The sequence below is a fragment of the Odocoileus virginianus genome, chromosome 1 (assembly GCF_023699985.2).
Source record: "Odocoileus virginianus isolate 20LAN1187 ecotype Illinois chromosome 1, Ovbor_1.2, whole genome shotgun sequence".
Classification (NCBI taxonomy): Eukaryota; Metazoa; Chordata; class Mammalia; order Artiodactyla; family Cervidae; genus Odocoileus; species Odocoileus virginianus.
Genome location: NC_069674.1, coordinates 1,467,111 through 1,485,074, shown reverse-complemented (window position 1 = coordinate 1,485,074; position 17,964 = coordinate 1,467,111). Strand labels below are relative to the sequence as shown.

The 17,964-nt window shown below is 60.7% G+C and overlaps 1 protein-coding gene across 1 annotated transcript; it reads right to left on the bottom strand.

Annotated features, from left to right (window-relative positions):
* Positions 1–12,360: 12,360 nt before the first annotated feature.
* MNX1 (motor neuron and pancreas homeobox 1) lies at positions 12,361–17,736 on the bottom strand. Its single transcript, XM_070464987.1, has 3 exons — positions 16,847–17,736; positions 13,934–14,094; positions 12,361–13,275 (listed from the first exon to the last, which is right to left on the bottom strand). The coding sequence occupies exons 1-3, from the start codon at positions 17,532–17,534 to the stop codon at positions 12,913–12,915; spliced, it is 1,212 nt and encodes a 403-aa protein (XP_070321088.1). The 5' UTR covers positions 17,535–17,736; the 3' UTR covers positions 12,361–12,912.
* Between the last annotated feature and the right edge of the window lie 228 nt (positions 17,737–17,964).

Here is a 17,964-nt window from a genome sequence, read left to right as displayed (position 1 = left end):
GTAGCTCAGGTAGGTCTGTGAGCGCCCGGAATGGCCGCAGTCATTCCTCTGAGCCTCAGGATAGCTCACCAAGCACGAAGTCCGTCCGTGCTCCTCTCATTTCTCTTCTCACGGACGCTGAATCCTGTCCACTACGAACAGGCAGCGTGGCCAGCTGTTCTGGTCGGTCATTCCAAGAGCTCAGTGGGGGCTGCTCCTGGACAGGCATCGCTGGGAAATGGGACACGCTACTGTCCAGCGGCCCCACGGACGGGCCCCGAGGGTCCCCAGCAGGGACGTGGGGGTCTGTCCCCACACTCAGTTTCCCTCTCCCCACCCCCCAAGTCTGCATCAGTAACTTGACCAAAGGAGCTGTGCTTATCAGTTCCGCGGACAGCCTGACCTCGCAGGAGGATGGGCGCTCCTAATTCGCAGCAGAAGGAGATTTTATGACCTAAGATGAGCCCTGCGTCCTTTGGGGGACCTGGTGCTGCGTTTGCGTGTCAGTCAGTCCCCAGGGAGCCCCTCAGCTGGACAAAGGAGGCGCCGGTTAGAAGTCTGAGGGTGGAGGGTCTCTCTGGTCACTTCTCCCCAAAGCGCGCACTGGGGAGGGGGTGTGTCTAAAGGCATTCAGCCTCCTCAGCCCCCAATTTGCCGTGAATAGGATTCTAAAGGTCTGAATCTCCTTTATAATTCTTAAACGCCACTGGGTGATCCAGGGCATTGTTACCACCTCTGGGAAAGTATCCTTAATGAGAGTGAAACAAGACTTGCAGAAAAGCACAAGAGGAAACCACTTGCCGAAGGCCGGCCCGGCTCCCAGAGCCCGGCGGCACAGAGAGCCCGGCGGCACAGAGAGCCCAGCGCCACACGTCTGAAACCCGAGGGCGGGCCTCCTGACTCCTGTTACGGTCATTACTTAACTGCGCCCGGCGGCCAAAGCTCTGACTTCCTACAGAGGACCAACTGCAAGCAGGTGTGCCTGAGGGCGTAATTATCAGAAACACGGCTTTACAAACACTGGTCTCCCTAAGTACTTCTCCAGGGCTTACTGTGTGCAGAAAAGCAAGTTCCCGTGCCCAGGGCACAGACCCCGCTTATTTAACTCATCAAAAATACAACGTGATTATTTGAGATTTATTTTATCCTTGCCCTCGACCTTTTCACTGGGGGAGGAAGTACTTTTCAGTCTGGTCCCAGTCTAGCAGGTAAGACGCATATTGTGGCCAGGAGCACCCATACGGTCTTTGACTTAGATGGACAATGAGTGTTTTTTTTTTTTAGACTGTTTTCTTAATCAGATCTGATGAGCCTGCCAGAGTCTGCATACTACTTTAGTGACTGTGGGGCTCACTAAAGCTGCCCAGGCCGAGGCGGCCTGCCCGGGTCTGCCCCGGAACAGAGCTGTGCCAGCCCCACCACGAACACCCCCAGAGCCTTCAGACAGAGGGGCAGGAACACAGGTCAGGCCCCGGGGCTGGGCTGGCCGTCTCCTCCCGCGCCCTGTCTGTCCGCACAGCTCGGCCCACAGCCGCCGGAGCGAGGCCCACAGCCGCCGGAGCGAGGCCCACCTGCCCTGGGCTCTCGAGCCACAGGCCGTGTGCGCAGGACCAGGCCGAGGCGCAGCAGTGCTCCATGTCCCCGTCCAGCCGCCTCGCGTCTGGGCCTTGACCTGCCCGCCAGGAGGCCGGGCCACTCGGCCCTGGAGGAAGCCGGGTCTGGGTCTGCCAGGCCGGCACAGGCCTCCGCTTTCTCCCCTATGCCAGTGGGCTCCAGCCACCTACCGGTCGAGCTTCCGTGCTGGCTCCTGGCCCAGCCCCAGGAAGCGAGCGGGCAAAGAAACAACGGGCATGGGGGTCTCTCGTGAGCTGGTCACGCCTCTCACTGAGGTCAGTCCAGCCCGGGGTGGCCTGGGCCGCGGACCTGGCTCCCGACAGCAGCGACCAACAGTGGCTGTCGAGGTCCCAGAGGGGACCCGCGGGGGCTCTGCTCCCCCCCGCCTCCTGCCAGCCTGATCTCCAGGCTCGGGGGGCCCAGCGGGGCCACCGGCAGGGAGACCCCTTACACCCCAGGCCATGGACACTGTGTGACCACTGGCCCTCTCCCCACTGGGTGGGATAATAAAGCACTTTGTTACCTGTGAGTGAGAGGCCTGATAAAAGCAACGTATTATCACCCCACCTGTGATTAGGGGGCATCTGGGCACCAGAGACTCGGTCACATACATGAGTAAACATAATTTATTTCTGTTCCCTGATTATGAAGGTCGCGGTGGTTTAACCCCGTTGGGACCGCCCCCGACACACTATCTGCTCAAACAGAACTGGGAAGGAAAACACCGGCACTCATTAAAAGCGAATTACTTTGTTTTACGAAGATAGAAGAGAGAAGGCCTCACACTGTGGGGGCGCTGGGACGGCCCCATGGCCCCCCGGGGGGGGCAGACCACCCGCAGGGAGGGCGCTGCTGGGAGGAGACCCAGGGGGTCACGACACCCCTGGTGCTTCTGGGAAAACCTGGGACTTTTTAAGCAGTTTTGAAAAGCTGCCAAGAATGCAGTGTGTGACAATTCAAGTGTTTCCTTTACCTGTGAAAATAGGAACAGGAAATATGTCAAGGTAGTGGGATGATTTCTGATAGCTATGGAGCCCGCCAGTATTGCTGCTTAAATTCAGCAGAGGACTGTCTTAAAAATATCTTTATTGAAGTAGAGTTGATTTGCAGTATTGTGTAAGCTTTGGGTGTATAGCACAGCTTCAGTTATACACGTGTGTGTGTGTGTGTGTGTGTGTGTGTGTGTGTGTGTGTATATGTATATTCAAGTTCTAATGAGCATATGTGAGTGTATATGTGTATATATGTATATTCAGGTTCTACTGAGCATGAGTGAGTGAAGTCGCTCAGTCATGTCCGACTCTTTGCGACCCCGTGGATTGTAGCCTATTGGGCTTCTCCGTCCATAGGATTCTCCAGGCAAGAATACTGGAGCGGGTTGCCATTTCCTTCTCCAAGGGTCTACTGAGCATGCGTGACTGTATATGTGTGTGTGTGTATGTATACTCATGTTCTCCTGAGCATACGTGAGTGTATATATGTGTGTATATGTATTCAGGTTCTCCTGGGCATACATGAGTGTATACGTGTGTACGTATGTATTTAGGTTCTCCTGAGCATACGTGAGTGTATATGTGTGTGTATATGTATTCAGGTTCTCCTGGGCATACATGAGTGTATACGTGTGTACGTATGTATTTAGGTTCTCCTGAGCATGCGTGACTGTATATGTGTGTGTGTGTATGTATACTCATGTTCTCCTGAGCATACGTGAGTGTATATGTGTGTGTATATGTATTCAGGTTCTCCTGGGCATACGTGAGTGTATACGTGTGTACGTATGTATTCAGGTTCTCCTGAGCACGGCTCCCGTGCCACGCAGTGGAGGACTCGCGCCGTGAGGGCACTGGCTCTGCCTCTTTAAGTGAGACGTCTGGCCCCCGCCTCCGACCGCTGCTCTAGGTGAGACGTCTGGCCCCTGCCTCCGACCGCTGCTCTGTTGGCCCCCACCCCCGGGCTCCCGGGGGCGTCCCAGGCAGCAGTGTGCACTGGCGCCCGTGACAGCCGGTCGGTCAGGCCTCAGGAAACTTTGGCACATAGGAGTCAGCTTGCTGGGCTGACCCGGGCTGCCGAGTGTTGCCCCTGGACTCAGGCACAGAGCAGATGGGGCGGCCAGCAGGAGGCCATGGGACACAGGGGGGAGATGGCGGAGGCCACGATGCCGGGGTAGGCCCTGCGTGGTGTCCAAGGGCGACTTCAGCCACAGGGCCTGCGCCAGAAGACAAAAGGGAGCCCCGATGCGACCCGGAGCCCTTGGTTCCAACGCCCGGGAGGAGACATGGGAAAACCAGCTTCACTCACTGGAGCCCCTCGGCGTGCTCAGACTTACGGGGAACACTTTGGGAAGTGTCCAAGAGGACTACAACCTACTCACTCAACAGACCAGGCAGACCCTCAGAGCTGGACGGCAGAGCACAGGTTCCCGGGTGGGGGGAGGCCGGTGTCTAAGCAGGACAGAGTGAGGCTGTGGTGATGACAAATGGGAACACGACGTTACGATGCGACTGGACACACATGCACACACAACCAAAACACAAGCCTGTGCACAGATGGAAATAAAGGCTGCTCGACCTCCATGAAGCTCAGCGTGGGGGTATCAAGCCTTCTCACCCGGGAGTTTCCTGGTGGCCTCGTGGTTAGGATTTGGGGCTTTCACTGCCCGAGTTCAATCCCTGGTCGGGAAGCTGAGATCCTGCAAGCTGTGCAGTGCAGCCAAATTAACCAAGGGCTCCGGGTCGCATTCGGGCTCCCTCTTGTCTTCCGGCGCAGGCCCTGTGGCTGAAGTCGCCCTTGGACACCACGCGGGGCCTGCCCCGGCATCATGGCCTCCGCCATCTCCCCTCCGTGTCCCGCAGCCAAATTAAAAAAGAGAGACTTCTCACCAGAGGGGAGGGAAAGAAGGGGCCACACTGTGACCCCAGGAAGGACGCACACCACCCTCCATCTGGCTGGACGGGAGGCGAAGCCTGAGCCCCATCTTGAACCACAGAGGGAGAGCTATGTGATAAAGGGGCCGGGCACCTGGGGGTCCCGGGGGCCACCAGCCCAGACTCTGGGGGCCAGTGGAAGGAGACGGAGCAAATTTCTGTCCCTTGGGCTCTCCTACCCCCAGGGGCCCCGGTCTAACTGATGAAGAGCTGACTCCGCCCCTGCGTTCAGGCTGCAGGCGGGGGTGGGGGGTGGGAGGGGCACAGCAGCGAGAATGAGGACCCCACGGTCACCAACCAGCACGGGCTGTGTGGACACCTCCAGGGAGCTGCCCACTCCTGGGGACCCACCCGGGCTTCCTGCCCACAGCCTGCTCCACCCTGAGGCCCATGGCAGGGACAGCACGGCTCTGCGGTTCTCCGTTCTCCATCCAGACTGGCTCCGAGTCAGCAGATGAGAGTCACTCCATGAATCCGACCTCCATCAGGGTCCGGGAACCATCAGTAGGCCAGAGCTCACCCCGGAGTCCATGCGGCTGCGGCTCAGACAGAGTCTCCCGAGTGACAGGCTGCCCCGGACGCAGTGGCCTGCAGCAGCCACCCCCAGCCCGTCTCTCTGGGTCGGAGGTTCAGGTGGGACTTGGGGCTCCCTCCCAGGCCTGCCGTCGCCCTGCGTGTCACCTGCGTCCAGCTGGCTGGCTCCTGCCCCTCCAGGGCAGCGGGTGGACAAGCCCTTTTCAAGGCCCTGGCACGTCCCATCTGCACATGCCCACTGGACGAAAGGAGCTCAGGGCTCGGGCTGCCCAGAGAGGCGGGTTTCCGGGCAGCTGTCAGCTCTCACGCTCTGTCTGTCCGTCTCTCCATTCAGCTGGTGTCCCCGAGAGAATGATCCCATGGTGTGGACACAGTGGCCCTGGGTCTGCATGACACCTGGCAGACCAGCCCAGCAGGGCAGTGAGGCTTGGGGGGCTGACGTGGGGAGCCTCCTCGGGCCCCTCCTCACGGTGCGTGGCCTTCTCCACAGCTGCCCCAGGAGACAGGCGCTGCCACTCTGCCAAGCAAGGCCCTCGGGCACAGAGAGGTCACGCCCCTGCCCAAGGCCCCCAGCCGCTAAGTGCCCAGGTGTCGCCCGCACCTCTGCCTCCTGGCTCTCAGCCTGGATTCCCGAGTCCCTGGAATCCCTGCGGAGACTTCCTCCCCAGCCCACACCCCACCCACCACGGCCTTTCCCCGGGCCAGCCTTGAACTGCAACCCCGAGGATCCTCACTGGAGCTCGTGGACTGGTTCTGCGTCCCACCCGGGCCTGTGGCTCTGGAGGCCGAGGGCTGGTTTGTGTAACTGTCCCGTGAGCCTGTGAGTGGAGCCTGGTGCAGGTTTGGCTGTCAAAGCCTCCTCTCCTCCTGTGAGATGGGGACAACCCGGTCCTCCTCCTACGGATGGGGGTGCGGGGTCCTCTGGGCACAGAACACCAGGGTGGCAGGGGCGGTGACAGGCACGCATCCAGGCTGGAAGCATACACAGGCATCCACGTCCATGGTGAGCGTGGGGGACGCGAGAACGGCTCCTGCAGGCGCCTGGAGGCGGGATGTGCTGGGTGTGAAAGGCCTGCCTCCAGGTTCCTGTCTGTGCAGTGGGACGCCACAGACCTTGTCCTGCTCCCGGGGGTCTGGAAGCTTCTGTGTCTGGGGTCAGACTCCCTAAAATTGGCAGTGAACCTTTTACGTGAAAACTGTGGCTTTCTCTTCTATTTTCCAGAGTGGTCTTAAAGGCCTGAATTACTTAAGATTGAGAAATCACTATACACCTAAAACTAAGGACCATGCTTTAGGTCAATTATATCTCAGTGGAAAACAAAGAAAGGAAGAAAACACACCTGAAACCTATTCCTGTCTCTAAACTCCCACTTCTACCACGCACACACGCACCTCTGTTTTCTGCACTGACTCCACCATCAGGGCTACCAACACTTTAGATCAGGAAGTGAGTGTGTGATGGCTTGGCCCCGGAATGAGTACCCTGTGTGGTTCTTAAAGGTCTCTAATTCTTGTCTCACAGGCAGGCAGCCTGTGCTGCCGCGCACCTCCTCACCTGCCCACAGTGCAGGAGAGAATGAGTCCTGCATCCCAGGTCTTGCTTTTGGACCTTCCTCCTCACTCTTTTCCTGACACGGAGGCCTTGCAGGCTCACGCACCTCCTACACCATGTGACGCACGAACTCAGTCCTGTCTTTCCCTTCCCACTGTCTAACTCCAGGAGAGTGGAGAGTTCTGTCTTTCACTCACCCACGCACCCATCCTGGTGCTCAGACAGTGTCCAGCAGAACAGCTGTCCTAAATCTGCCGAACGACTGGGTGGTTGATGGATTTTCTGGGCTGGCTAGTATCTCTTGTGGGTGAAAAAGCTGTGGTGTCACACAGGTGCCTGATCCCAGGGCTTGTGGGAATCTGACAGTTTCCCCCATCCCCAATAAATTAATCACCAGGATAAATGAACCAGGGTGGTGAAAGGTACAAAGCAGGAAAGCAGGCCCAGGGTTAAAAAAAAAACAAAACCACACACTCACAATTTACCTTTCCTTTACAGATTTAGCTATTTAAAAAAACCAACTGCAAGCTCTGGCACTGGCGTCTCCGTTAAGAACCTTGGGCGTGGGTGTCTCCTTAGAAGGACTGGCCCCAGAAAACCCCTAGCGGTCCCCCAGGATGGACACGGGAAAGTGGGCTGTCTCTCTTCACAGACCCCCGAGCCAGGGCGACTCTTTTTCTGTGCATCCTTTTCCAAGGTGCTGTTTCATCACGGAAGAAAACTTGTGCTTGGAGCCACGGCTCTGCATCGGAAGGAGATTCCACTCAAAACCCACCAGCATCTTTGCAGACTCGGAGCACCAATCCCGCCCCCAGACGAGCCTCCTTTCCTTCCAGCCCCGGGGTCCCCCGTAGGGCGCCTAGGCCGCCCCTTTCCCCAGCCCCCCGCGGCCTGCAGGGGCTCCGCGAGGGGGCGCGGCCACCCCTCGGGCGGCCCTCCCCGCGCCCCCGGGCTGACCCCGCGCCCCGCCCGGCCCGCGGTGCCCCCCCACAGGCCTGGCGGCGATAAGGCGGCGGCCCTTTGTTCCGCCCCCAGCTGGGTAAACCGCGCCGCCGCCCCTCGCCGCGGCCGCCGGCCGGGGGGCACCTTTGTCCCGCCCAGCGCCGCGGACAATGGCCGGGGAGCCGCACATTGTCCGGCACCTTGTGTACACTCGGGGCAGCCAGGTGCGCGGCCGCGGAATGCAGGGTCGGCGCGGGGCCGGCGGGCGGGGCGCGCGCGGGGGGCCCCTCCGCCTCCCGCCCCGGCCCCCACCCCCGCCTGCTCGGGGGTCCCCCGCCGCCTCTCGGGGTGCGGGAGGGGAGGGACCGGGGCGCGGACCCTCGACGGATGACCCGCCCGCCCAGACCCCAAGGGCTGTGCTGGTCGGGGCGCGGGGGCGGGGGTCCGGGGGTCGCAGGCTGGTTCTCGTTGGGGACACACCTGGCACGTCGTAAAATGATTTACGAAGTGAAAGTGTTAAACGAGGCCACCAGCTGGAGCCCCGACCCGGCTTTATGAGTTTTATTAGGTGCCCTATTATGGAAAATAAACTTTAATCCGACCATAAAAACCAAATCTGAAAAACATATTTGCCTGCAGTCTGGAACACTGCGGCGATCTGGGCTGAGTCACACCTCCGAGAGGATTAGTTTTATTGAGGGAGACACCAGGCACCGCAGGACTTTGATACGGGTGGGGGGCGCCCGCGTCCCACAGGCAGCGGCCCCCCACTGTCTCCCACACCCGGCGCTGCACCCCCGGGCCCCTCCCCGCGGCGGCCCCCACCCCCGGAGCTCGGTCCTGGCCCGGGGTCTGCGGGGGGTGAGGTGGGGGCACAGGGGAGGCCTCAAACCTGGAGATGCTCGTGGAACCGGCCTGGGTCGCACCGGGCTCCCCTCACCAAGAGGGGGCGGCGGGAGAGGAGCCCGCGCCGCTCCGGTCCTGGGGGGCTGTGGCTCCCTTCCTCAGCCTTCCCGGGATCCCAGGATCCCGGTGTTCTACAGCAAGTGAGCCCTTTCTGGAGGAGCAATGGGGGTGTGGGGGAGGGGAAGAAGAGGAGGAGGGAGAGGGAGGGGAGCAGGGGAAGGAGGCCTGTCCTCTGGTCCTCCAAGCCACGCGAAGGGTCTGGCACAGTAGCATTAACTATACACATACTGTGCAACAGAGCCCTAGAATTTTTTCATCTTGCAAAACTGAACATCCTCCTCTTTCTCCCGCCCCTAGCCCCTGACAACCTCCTTTCTATGTTCTGTCTCTTAAGAAGTCGACTATTTGAGATCCCACATAGAAGTAGAATGGACTTCCCAGGTGGCGCAGTGGTAAAGAATCCACCTGACAATGCAGGAGATGCAGGAGACCTGGGCTCCATCCCTGGGTCAGGTAGATCTCCTGGAGGAGGAAATGGCAACCCACTCCAGTATTCTGGCCAGGAGAATACCATGGATGACGGAGCCTGGGGGGCTACAGTCCATGGGGTCACAGAGAGTTGGACACGACTGAGCACACACTACTACACACATATAAGTAGAATTATGTACAAATTAGAGTTTGTCTTTTTGTGACTGGCTTATTTCCCTGACCACTATGTCCTCAATGTTTATCCCTGTGGCAGCAGGTGTCAGAATTTCCTTCTTTTTAAAGGCTGAACACTATTCCACCGTTTACATGTGGCTCCCATTTTCTTATCTGTTCATCTGTTGACAGACACTTAGGTGACTTCCACCTCTTGGTTATCGTGACGTTACAATGAGCATGGGTGTGCAAATCTCTTCCAGACCCTTTTCAATTCTTTTGGATATACACACGGAAGTAGGGTTTCTGGGTCTTATGGTAATTCTAGGCTTTTATTGTTCTTGGTTTGTTTTGGTTTGGGTTTGTGTGTGTGTGTGTGTGTGTGTGTGTTTTGAGGCCCCTCCATAGAGTTTTCCACAGTGGCTGCAATATTTTACATTCCTACCAACAGTGCGTGGGGGGATCCAATTTCACTACACCCTCCCCCACACTTGTTATCTTCGGTTCTTTTTTCCATAATAAATCCTAACAGGCAGGTGGTGAGAGCTCATTGTGGTCTTGAGTTGCATTTTCCCTGATGATTGGTGATGGGAATTCCTATGCTTGTGGACCATCTGTATATTTTCTCCAGAGAAATGCCTTTTCAATTCCTTTGCCTATTTTTAATCGAAGTTTTTTGTTGTTGTAGTTCTTTATATATTCTGGATATTAATCCCTTATCAGAGATTTGATTTGCCAATACTTTCTCCCTTCCCAGGTTGCCTCTCCGTCCAGTTGATCGTTTCCTTTGCAGCACAGTTTTAACTGTCGACAGAATCCCATTTGACTATCTTTGCTTTTGCTGTCATGCAAAGTCTTTCCTGCTGACCTTTCCAGGTTGACTTCAGCCTGGGTGCAGGGTGCAGGAAGGTCAGCCTGAAAGGAACAACCCCATTTTGTCGACTTTCTAGCCATTTCTGCACTTGAGACTCTGAGCACAAGGCTCCTCAGGGCCTCGGACCCTGGGCGGGAGCTCTGCGACGCCTGGACCTGTGATCGCTGGGTCTCTATCACACAGAGAGCTTTCACCACATTTTCTCACACACGGTGGAGACAGTGACCCACGGCGAGGTGCTCTTTCTGAGAACTGACGACCCCCCCCCCCCCCATCGTGGTGAAGAGAACCCGCGCCCAGAGTGGCGCTCTGGGTGGACAGGGGCCGAATGGGTTCCCAAAGGGCAGGGTTCGCCTTGGGCGGGGCCGCGCTGTAGGGAGCCGACTTATCTGGAAGCAGTGCTTCGTCCCCCTGGGGACCCGACTACGGAGACCTGGCTCGGGGTCTTGGGAGCCGGGTCCTCCAGGCGGCTGGGCCTCTCTCCCCCCAGTGCGAGGAGCGGGGCTGGCGGCCGCTCACTCGGCGGAATGAATTGTTCGCTGTGCCCGGAGTGGGTGAGGATGAGCCAGTGATTATATTTAAATTTGCTATAATTGATTTGGGGAAGAGCTACTGTGACAAGAACGAATTGATCATTAAATTTATTAGCGAGATAAATTCCGTCGCGATTAAGCCGCTGGCTGGAGACGCTGGGGCCGCGGGCGTGTCCCGCCTTCCCGGCCGCCAAGTCCCCGCGCCAAGCCGGGCTGGCTCTGCTGGGGCGGGGGCGGGGGCGGGAGGTCGTCACCACTCTGCCTTCCCGCCCTGCTCTCTGCCGCCCTGAGCCGGGGGCGCGAACGGTTCCCGGGCTTCAGGAGGGTCCGGCCTTGGGGTGGGTCAACGACCCTCTGCCGAGGCCGGAAGCCCACCCCGCTCCAGAGCCGCCGCCGGTCGGGGGTGAGGGTGGTGTTGAGACTGGGGAGGGAGGGCGCCGACTCCGGGCCGGCCGGAAGAGGGGGCGCAGGGGCCTATCCCCCAGATGTGCAGCCTGCCGGGCCGAGATGGCTTCGGGCTGAACTTGAGCAATGTGGTAAAAATTACAGCGAGATGCACACGGAGGGCGGGTTTCCTTTAACCCCCAAGGCGTCTTTCTCGTCTCTCCCCCCCCCCCCCGCCCCCGTTTCCCACCCCTCTCCTGGGGCTCTCGGGCTTTCCCCCCCGTTGCAAACCCAGTCCCGGATCCCCCACCTTTGGACCCCGGGCGGCCAGGCCCGCGCCCCGCCGCCCGCGCCGACAGCTGCGCCGGCCCGGCTCCCAGCAGCGCCGCGCCCCCGGCCGCGGCTGAGCCTGCGTTTTATGGAAGGAGCCGGGGTGATAATGAGCTGCCAGCGAGGATATTAATCTCACCCGGCCCTGAAGTCGAGGAGTGGCCCCGCTCGCCCGCGCGGTAATCACCCAAATGAAACTGCAGGCCCTTCTGAACTCATTTATCTGTCGGAGTAGGGGGGCCCGCAGGGGGGGGGGGAGGGGGAGGGAAGGGGGGAGGGGCGCGCCCCGGCCCAGGTGCGTGCGGGGAGGAGTAGGACGCGGCGGGGCAGGGGAGGGGGGAGGCGGCTGCGGGGAGCAGCAGGACCCGGGCTCACCTGTTTCCTCCGGGCCGGGGGCGGCCGGCCGGCCACGCGGGGGAAGGGGCGCCGCGGAGGGCGCGCGGGCATGTGTGCCACACATGGCGAGGGCTCGGCTCTGCCCGTGATGGATGGCGCGCGCGGCCGGGCTGATTAACCCAGAGCCGCCGCGGCCCGGCTGGAGCGTTCTCGCCTTCCGCTGCGGTCCTCGGAGGCGGCCGTTTGCACTGATCCGGGAAAACCAGCCCTGGCCGGCTCAAGGCGCTTCGGGAGAGAGGGCCGGGGTCGGAGAGGAGACGCGCCGCGCTGTCCGAGGCCATCCCGGGCAGGGCGCGCAAGCAGCGCCGCCGCCAAACGGACCCTAGAGACTAGTGTGATCATTTGAAGCTCCTTTTCTGAAACATTCAAAGAGTGTGTTTCCACTTCTGGGGCGCCAGCAAAGCAAGAAGATCCTCATAGAAATAGGAAAACACACGGCGTCCAGAGTTACTCCTTTGAGATGCTCGAATCCTCAACAGTTGTGAGACGGCACGTGGACGCGCGCTGACACCTGGCCTCGGGGACTTTTAGCGACACTTGGTACTTGTGACTCCCCAGCAGCCGGAATCAAGTCCCCCGACCCCTGGCCTCAGGGCCTGGAGGAGGTGGCGGTCCTGACACCCATTCGCGATTCTGATTTTTACCTTCTGCTGTCAACTCAGGAATACGGCCCACCCCATCATTTCAGCAACAAAAACAGTAAAACTTGCTTTCACAACTCCCCTCAAAAGACTTGCACTCTCATCCAGTAAAAAAAAAAACCAATTTATTTTACATTCCATCGTGGGCGATGGCAGAAGCTAAATGATAATTTAGCATGCGTAAGTAGACATTTCTTTATATATATATATTTATAAATACAATATACAAAAATAAAGACAATACAGTTTTGGGATGTCCAGCAGTTTGAACGCTCATGACATAAATTCCCCCCTTCCCAATATACATAGCACAAAACATTTTTTTCTTTTTCCAACACTCAGAAGAACGGCGTATCCGGAGAAGGTTTCAGGTTTCGGAGGTCGTTTAACACTGCAGGTTTCCGACGTCACCATTCGGGAAGAGGGGAGCCGGGAAGTACCCCCGATGGTCGGCTCTTCTCAGAAACCCCTCCCCCCAACGCAAGCCAAATTAAATTAAAAAGTACAAGAGCTCGAGTTTGAATCTGCTGGGCCTCCCTCTCTCCGTCCCTTGAAAACGGACCCAAAAGGGCGGTCCCCAGGACCCCACGCCTCGGCTCGCGGGCCTGGGGGCGCGGATGAGGTCGCGGCGTTCTGGGCCGCCGGCGTGGGGCCCCTACTGGGGCGGGGGCTGGTGGCCGGGCCCGCCGGGCCGCGGGGGCGGGGAGTCGGCCCCCGAGGAGCAGTCGGAGGAGGCGGCGCGCGCGCCGGCGCCGTTGCTGTAGGGGAAGCGGTCCTCGTCCTCGTCGTCCTCGTCGTCCTCGGGCTCACTGTCCCTCAAGTCCCGCAGGCGGCGTGCGCCGCTCTTGTCCCCGGGCGCCGGCGGCCCCAGCGGCTCCTCGTCCCCCGGGTCCTCGGCGCCGCCGCCTTTGCCCGCGCCGCTGCCGCCCTTCTGCTTCTCGGCCTCCTGCGCCGCCTGCTCTTTGGCCTTCTTGCTGCGCTTCCACTTCATCCGCCGGTTCTGGAACCAGATCTTCACCTGCGGGCGCGCGCGGCGTGAGAGGCCGGCCGCCTCCCTCCCTGCCGGTCGGTCTCCTGCGCCCCGGCTCCCGCACCTGCCTGCGCTGGGGCCCTGCGCGCCCGCCATCGCCAGGGCCCGGGTGGGGTTCCCGTTAGAGGGCTCAGGAGCTCCGGAAGATTCGGACACGGGCTGGGGCTCTGAGGAAGCGCAAACCAAGACCCCCCGCCACCCCCGAGGTCTTCCACCTGCACCCTCAGTCTGCGTGGGAAGGGCCAGGGCAGCTCCGCTGCCCACCACTGAATCTCAAGATGCCCCCTCCTCTCTTTCTCTTCCCGGAACGAACAAAATTGCTCCAATATGGCTTGAGGACCACCTGCTTCCGAACAGGGTGTGTGCGTGAGCGCGTGCGTGTGCGTGTGTGTGTGAAAATTCCTGGGCCCACCAGAACCAGCTGAATCAGACCCTGGCATAGGAACCCTTGGGGGAGATGTGGACTCTGGGGGAGATGTGAATCCACACCCTAAAGGTCAACAGGCGCAGCTCCAGGTGCCCAGGGAGGCCCAGGGTCAAGAGAGCACAGGCGACAGGGTCCCTGGGAGGCCAGGACGTGCAGACAGGATAGGGTCCCTGCGAGGCTGGAACGAGCCGGCAGGGGGGTGCGGGGGGTGCAGCGTACCTGGGTCTCAGTGAGCATCAGTGAGGTGGCCACCTCGAAGCGTTTGGGTCGCGACAGGTACTTGTTGAGCTTGAACTGGTGCTCCAGCTCCAGCAGCTGCTGGCTGGTGAAGGCGGTGCGGGGCCGACGGCACTTGCCCAGCAGGTTGGACTGCGCCTGGGCTGGGGTGGGAGAGGCCATGAGGCTGGCACCCCTCACACCCCACTGCTCGGGCCCTGCAGGGTTGCTCCTCTGTCTTCAGTGTCAGCATCCCCTCCCCAGGGAGGCCCTAGAGCCCCGGACCCCACCGCCAGGTAGACCCAGACCGTCTGGGTTTAATGGGACCAAATCTTTTCATCAAAGGCAGGGCCAGGTATCCTATCGACCAGGCTCACCTTGCCCCCTCGGGTGGGCGTTGGTGCAAAGCAGGTGGACAGAAAGTCAAGTAGCAGAGGCCCAGAGACCACCTCCTGCCCACTCTGCCCCGCGCCTTCCCAACTCAGGCTCAAACCGACACAGGCCCTGGGAATCACTTCCTGCTTCTTCCGGGTGCAGAATTCCCACCACCACCTCCTTACGTCCAAAACGAGCAGGAGGAGAAAAGCGGGAGAGAGAGGACGAAGGGAGGAGGGACGAAAAGGACCAGATCCTGGGCCTAAGCCTGTGTTCCTCCCCTAAAGTGGTTTCTGACAATGCTGCCGGGTCCCCGGGGGCAGAGACTGGGGCAATTGGAAGCCTTTCAGGACAATTCTCATTACGCAAATTAAAGGCCCGGGCACAAGGGGGATCCGGCTTTCCGTGTGTTCAAGGAGCTCTCTCTGCTTTATTTACATAATTTCACACGGTTACATCACAGAGAATTTTATGACCTCAAAACGAGACTTCCCTTGATTTCCCAGGAGCCTGACAAGTGTTAGACAATAAAAGAAAGGAAAGAAGCAGCCAGCCCAGGGCAGGCCAGCCCAGGCTCCCCTGGGATGGGCAATTTGCTTTATGGGAAGGCCCACGCCCCCTGCTTTAGTTAAACAAGGCCCCGAATTCCCAACTTGACAATACATTAGAACTTTAATTAAAATGCTGGCTCTGAAGGGACCATTTGGGAAATGCCATCTGATGGCTGAGACACCAGTTAAAGGAAACCAAACAGGTTTTCCAGCGAGAAACCATTCTGGCATCCTTGCCTATTCGTATTGCCCTTTAGGATTCGGTGTTCAGATTCTTTCTCTGAACTTAAAGCTGGCTGGGTTTTAATTAGCTACCTCTGGGTCAAGATTAGGAGTAAGAATGTGCAAAGTGTGTTGGCAAAGCGATGGGGTTTCAGTCGACTTTCTGGGCAGCCTTGGGCTCCACGCAGGCCCGAGAAAACAGCCGGGTGGTCAGAGAACCCAGTTTCTGGGGGGCAGCTGGTGTGGACAACCCCTACCTCCGGGCCCCCCATGGCAGGAGACTAAACCTGCCAGGTGTTGGGAGATGCATGTCAGAGTGGAAGACAGCTGGGTGGCATTTCATCAGAAGGGGTTGCTGGGCTCAGAGGCTGGGCCCCCGAGGGCTCCCTGGGTTTGGTGGACCGGGGTCAGCAGTTCAGATGTGCCTGAAGCTGTGGATGCCAGCTTGCCCTCTGCCTGGCCTGGGGCAGGGACGGGTGGCCCCATGGAAGGGAAGGGTGGCTCTCAGGGCTTTCTGGGAGCTGAGCTGGGCCGGCCTGGGGCGCCAAGGGCAAACAGCGCACACACTGGGCTTTTCTCACCCCGCTGTGACTTCTCCAGCCTTGTGGGATCCTAGCTTTTCTCTGTTTAGTCACAACCATCACTTCTAGCAGAGGAATCTGATTTCTGGCAAGTGTTTATTTCTGTTTTCTTTTTCGCACCCCCCCCAACCCCTCCTCAATGCCTGCATCTCCCTAGTCTAAACAAATCCACTCAGAGGGAAACAATGGGGTCTCTTTGTTTGGGTGTTTGGCCGCTTGAAGGGTAAAGCCTCACGCATCTTCCACTGAGCGGAGCCGGGGTGGAGCCTGCCGACCCAAGATCCACACTCGCCGCAGCTCCAGTCCTGGGCCGCGGCCGGCGCACGCCAAGAAAGCCTGAGAGGCCCAGGCCCCGTCAAGGTGTCCTGCCTGGGTGGCAAGTTCACTGCCCACAGTCGGGCAGCTCTGGGGTGGGGGGTGGCCAGCCCTCCCTGGCTGCAGTCTCGGGGAGGGGTTCGCACTGTGCTGGGCGCCCTGAATTCGAGGTGGGCACCTGCTGCTCAAAGCCCCTTGAGGAGTACCCCAAAGTAGGAGGGTGCATCTCCGGCCCACTGGAGCATGCCATCTCAGTTCAGACCAGGCTACCCGCCTTCCCGGGCATCTCCCCACCCCGACCAGGCGCCTTCCAGAGGCGGGCACAGCCCCGCAAGGGCCCCAGCCTTATGTCTCCAGCCTCTTGAAGCTCATTCCTCCTTTCCTACTCTGGGAGGTCTGCCTCTCCTGGGAGGGACTCGATGTCTCTCCAGAGCCCAGAATGCGGACCGAAGTCACGTCCGTTTCTCTGAGCATAAAGCCCTGGTTTCGGTGGCCTCTGATTCCCAGGCACGCCTAACTCGGCTCACCTTCCCCCACCACTTCCTTCTCCTCTAGCCTGCCGGTTAATCATTAGATTTTAGTCTCACACCTCCAGCTGCCCTTTCCCGTTAAGAGAGGAAGAGAACAAGGACCGCGCGTGGCCATTTTAATCGATCGCTGGAGATCCCACGCCGCGCACCCCGCGCGAGTCCTCGCAGGCCCCGAGCGGAGCCGAGGCGGCCTAGGGGCACGTCCACAGCTCGCTCGGAGCAGAGAGCCGGGGCAGGAGATGCCGGGCGGAGGATGCGTGGGAGACCTTTCTGCCCGTGCTCGCCGCCCCCGCTGCCGCCCCTTTTCCTCGCTCCATAGGCTCGGGGCTGAGCGGTACTCACAGTTGAAGTCCGGCATCTTGGGCAGGATCATGCCCGCGGTGGACGCACGCAGCCACTGGTCCAGCTGGAAGGTGCCGGCGCCCAGTTTGATGGGGTCGGCGGGGTGCGCGGGGTGAGCGCCCTGCACCTGCGGGTACGAGTAGGAGAGCGCCGGGTGCTGCCCGGCCAGCGCGGCGGCCGCCGCCGCGGCCGAGTAGCCGTAGACCGGGTGACCGTAGAGCGCCGCCTGCGCCGGGAGCCCCGCGCCGCTCTGCGCGCCCCCCGGGTGCAGCCCCAGCGCCAGGCCCCCCGCGGCCGCGGCCGCGGCAGCAGCAGCCGCGGCGGCGGCGGCGCCGGGGTGCGCGTGGTGGTGGGGCCCCCCGGGCCCGCCGCCTGCCCCGCTGCCCGCTGCGCCGCCCGCGCCGCCCGCTCCCAAGAAGCCGGGTTTGGGCAGCAGCGCGCAGTGCGCGGCCAGCAGGCGCGGCGGCGAAGGACTCTCTGCGCGCAGGCGGTCGGCGGGCGCCGCGGGCGGCTCCGAGGACGCCGGGCTGCAGCTGCCGCTCGCCCCGCCACCGCCGCCGCCGCCGGGTCCAGCTGCGGCGGCCGCGAGCGACGTGACCAGGGCCAGCGGCGCGGTTTGCGCCGAGGCCGCTCGCGGGGGGTCCACGGCCAGCAGCGCGTCGATGCGGAAATTTTTGGATTTTTCCATCGGCTCGTTAGGGGCCGGCGATCGGCGCCGGGCGGTGCGGGACGCGGCCGCGTGCCGGCTCTCGGAGTCCGTGCGCGGCGGCGCCAGCCCCGGGGCTTGGTATGGTTACGATTATTTGCCAGTAATCAAAGTGGTCGCCGGAAACTCAGCCGAGGGCGACCATGGCCCGAGAGTCTCCTCCGGGCGGGCCCCCCGGGGCCGCGATCACTCGCGCCCGCACAGAGCCCACGCGAGCGCTCGGCGCGCCGGGGCCCGGTAGCCCGGCTCAGCGCTGCAGCCGCGGGCGAGCGCGCCGCTGGGGCCCCGCGCCCCTCCGCGCACTTGAAGCGCAGCGCGGCCGCCGATTGGCGCACGCGGCGGGGCAGGGGGCGTGGCCCAGGGCCGCCATTGGCCGAGGGCCGCACCTGTCAGCGCCCCGGCCGCCCGCCGC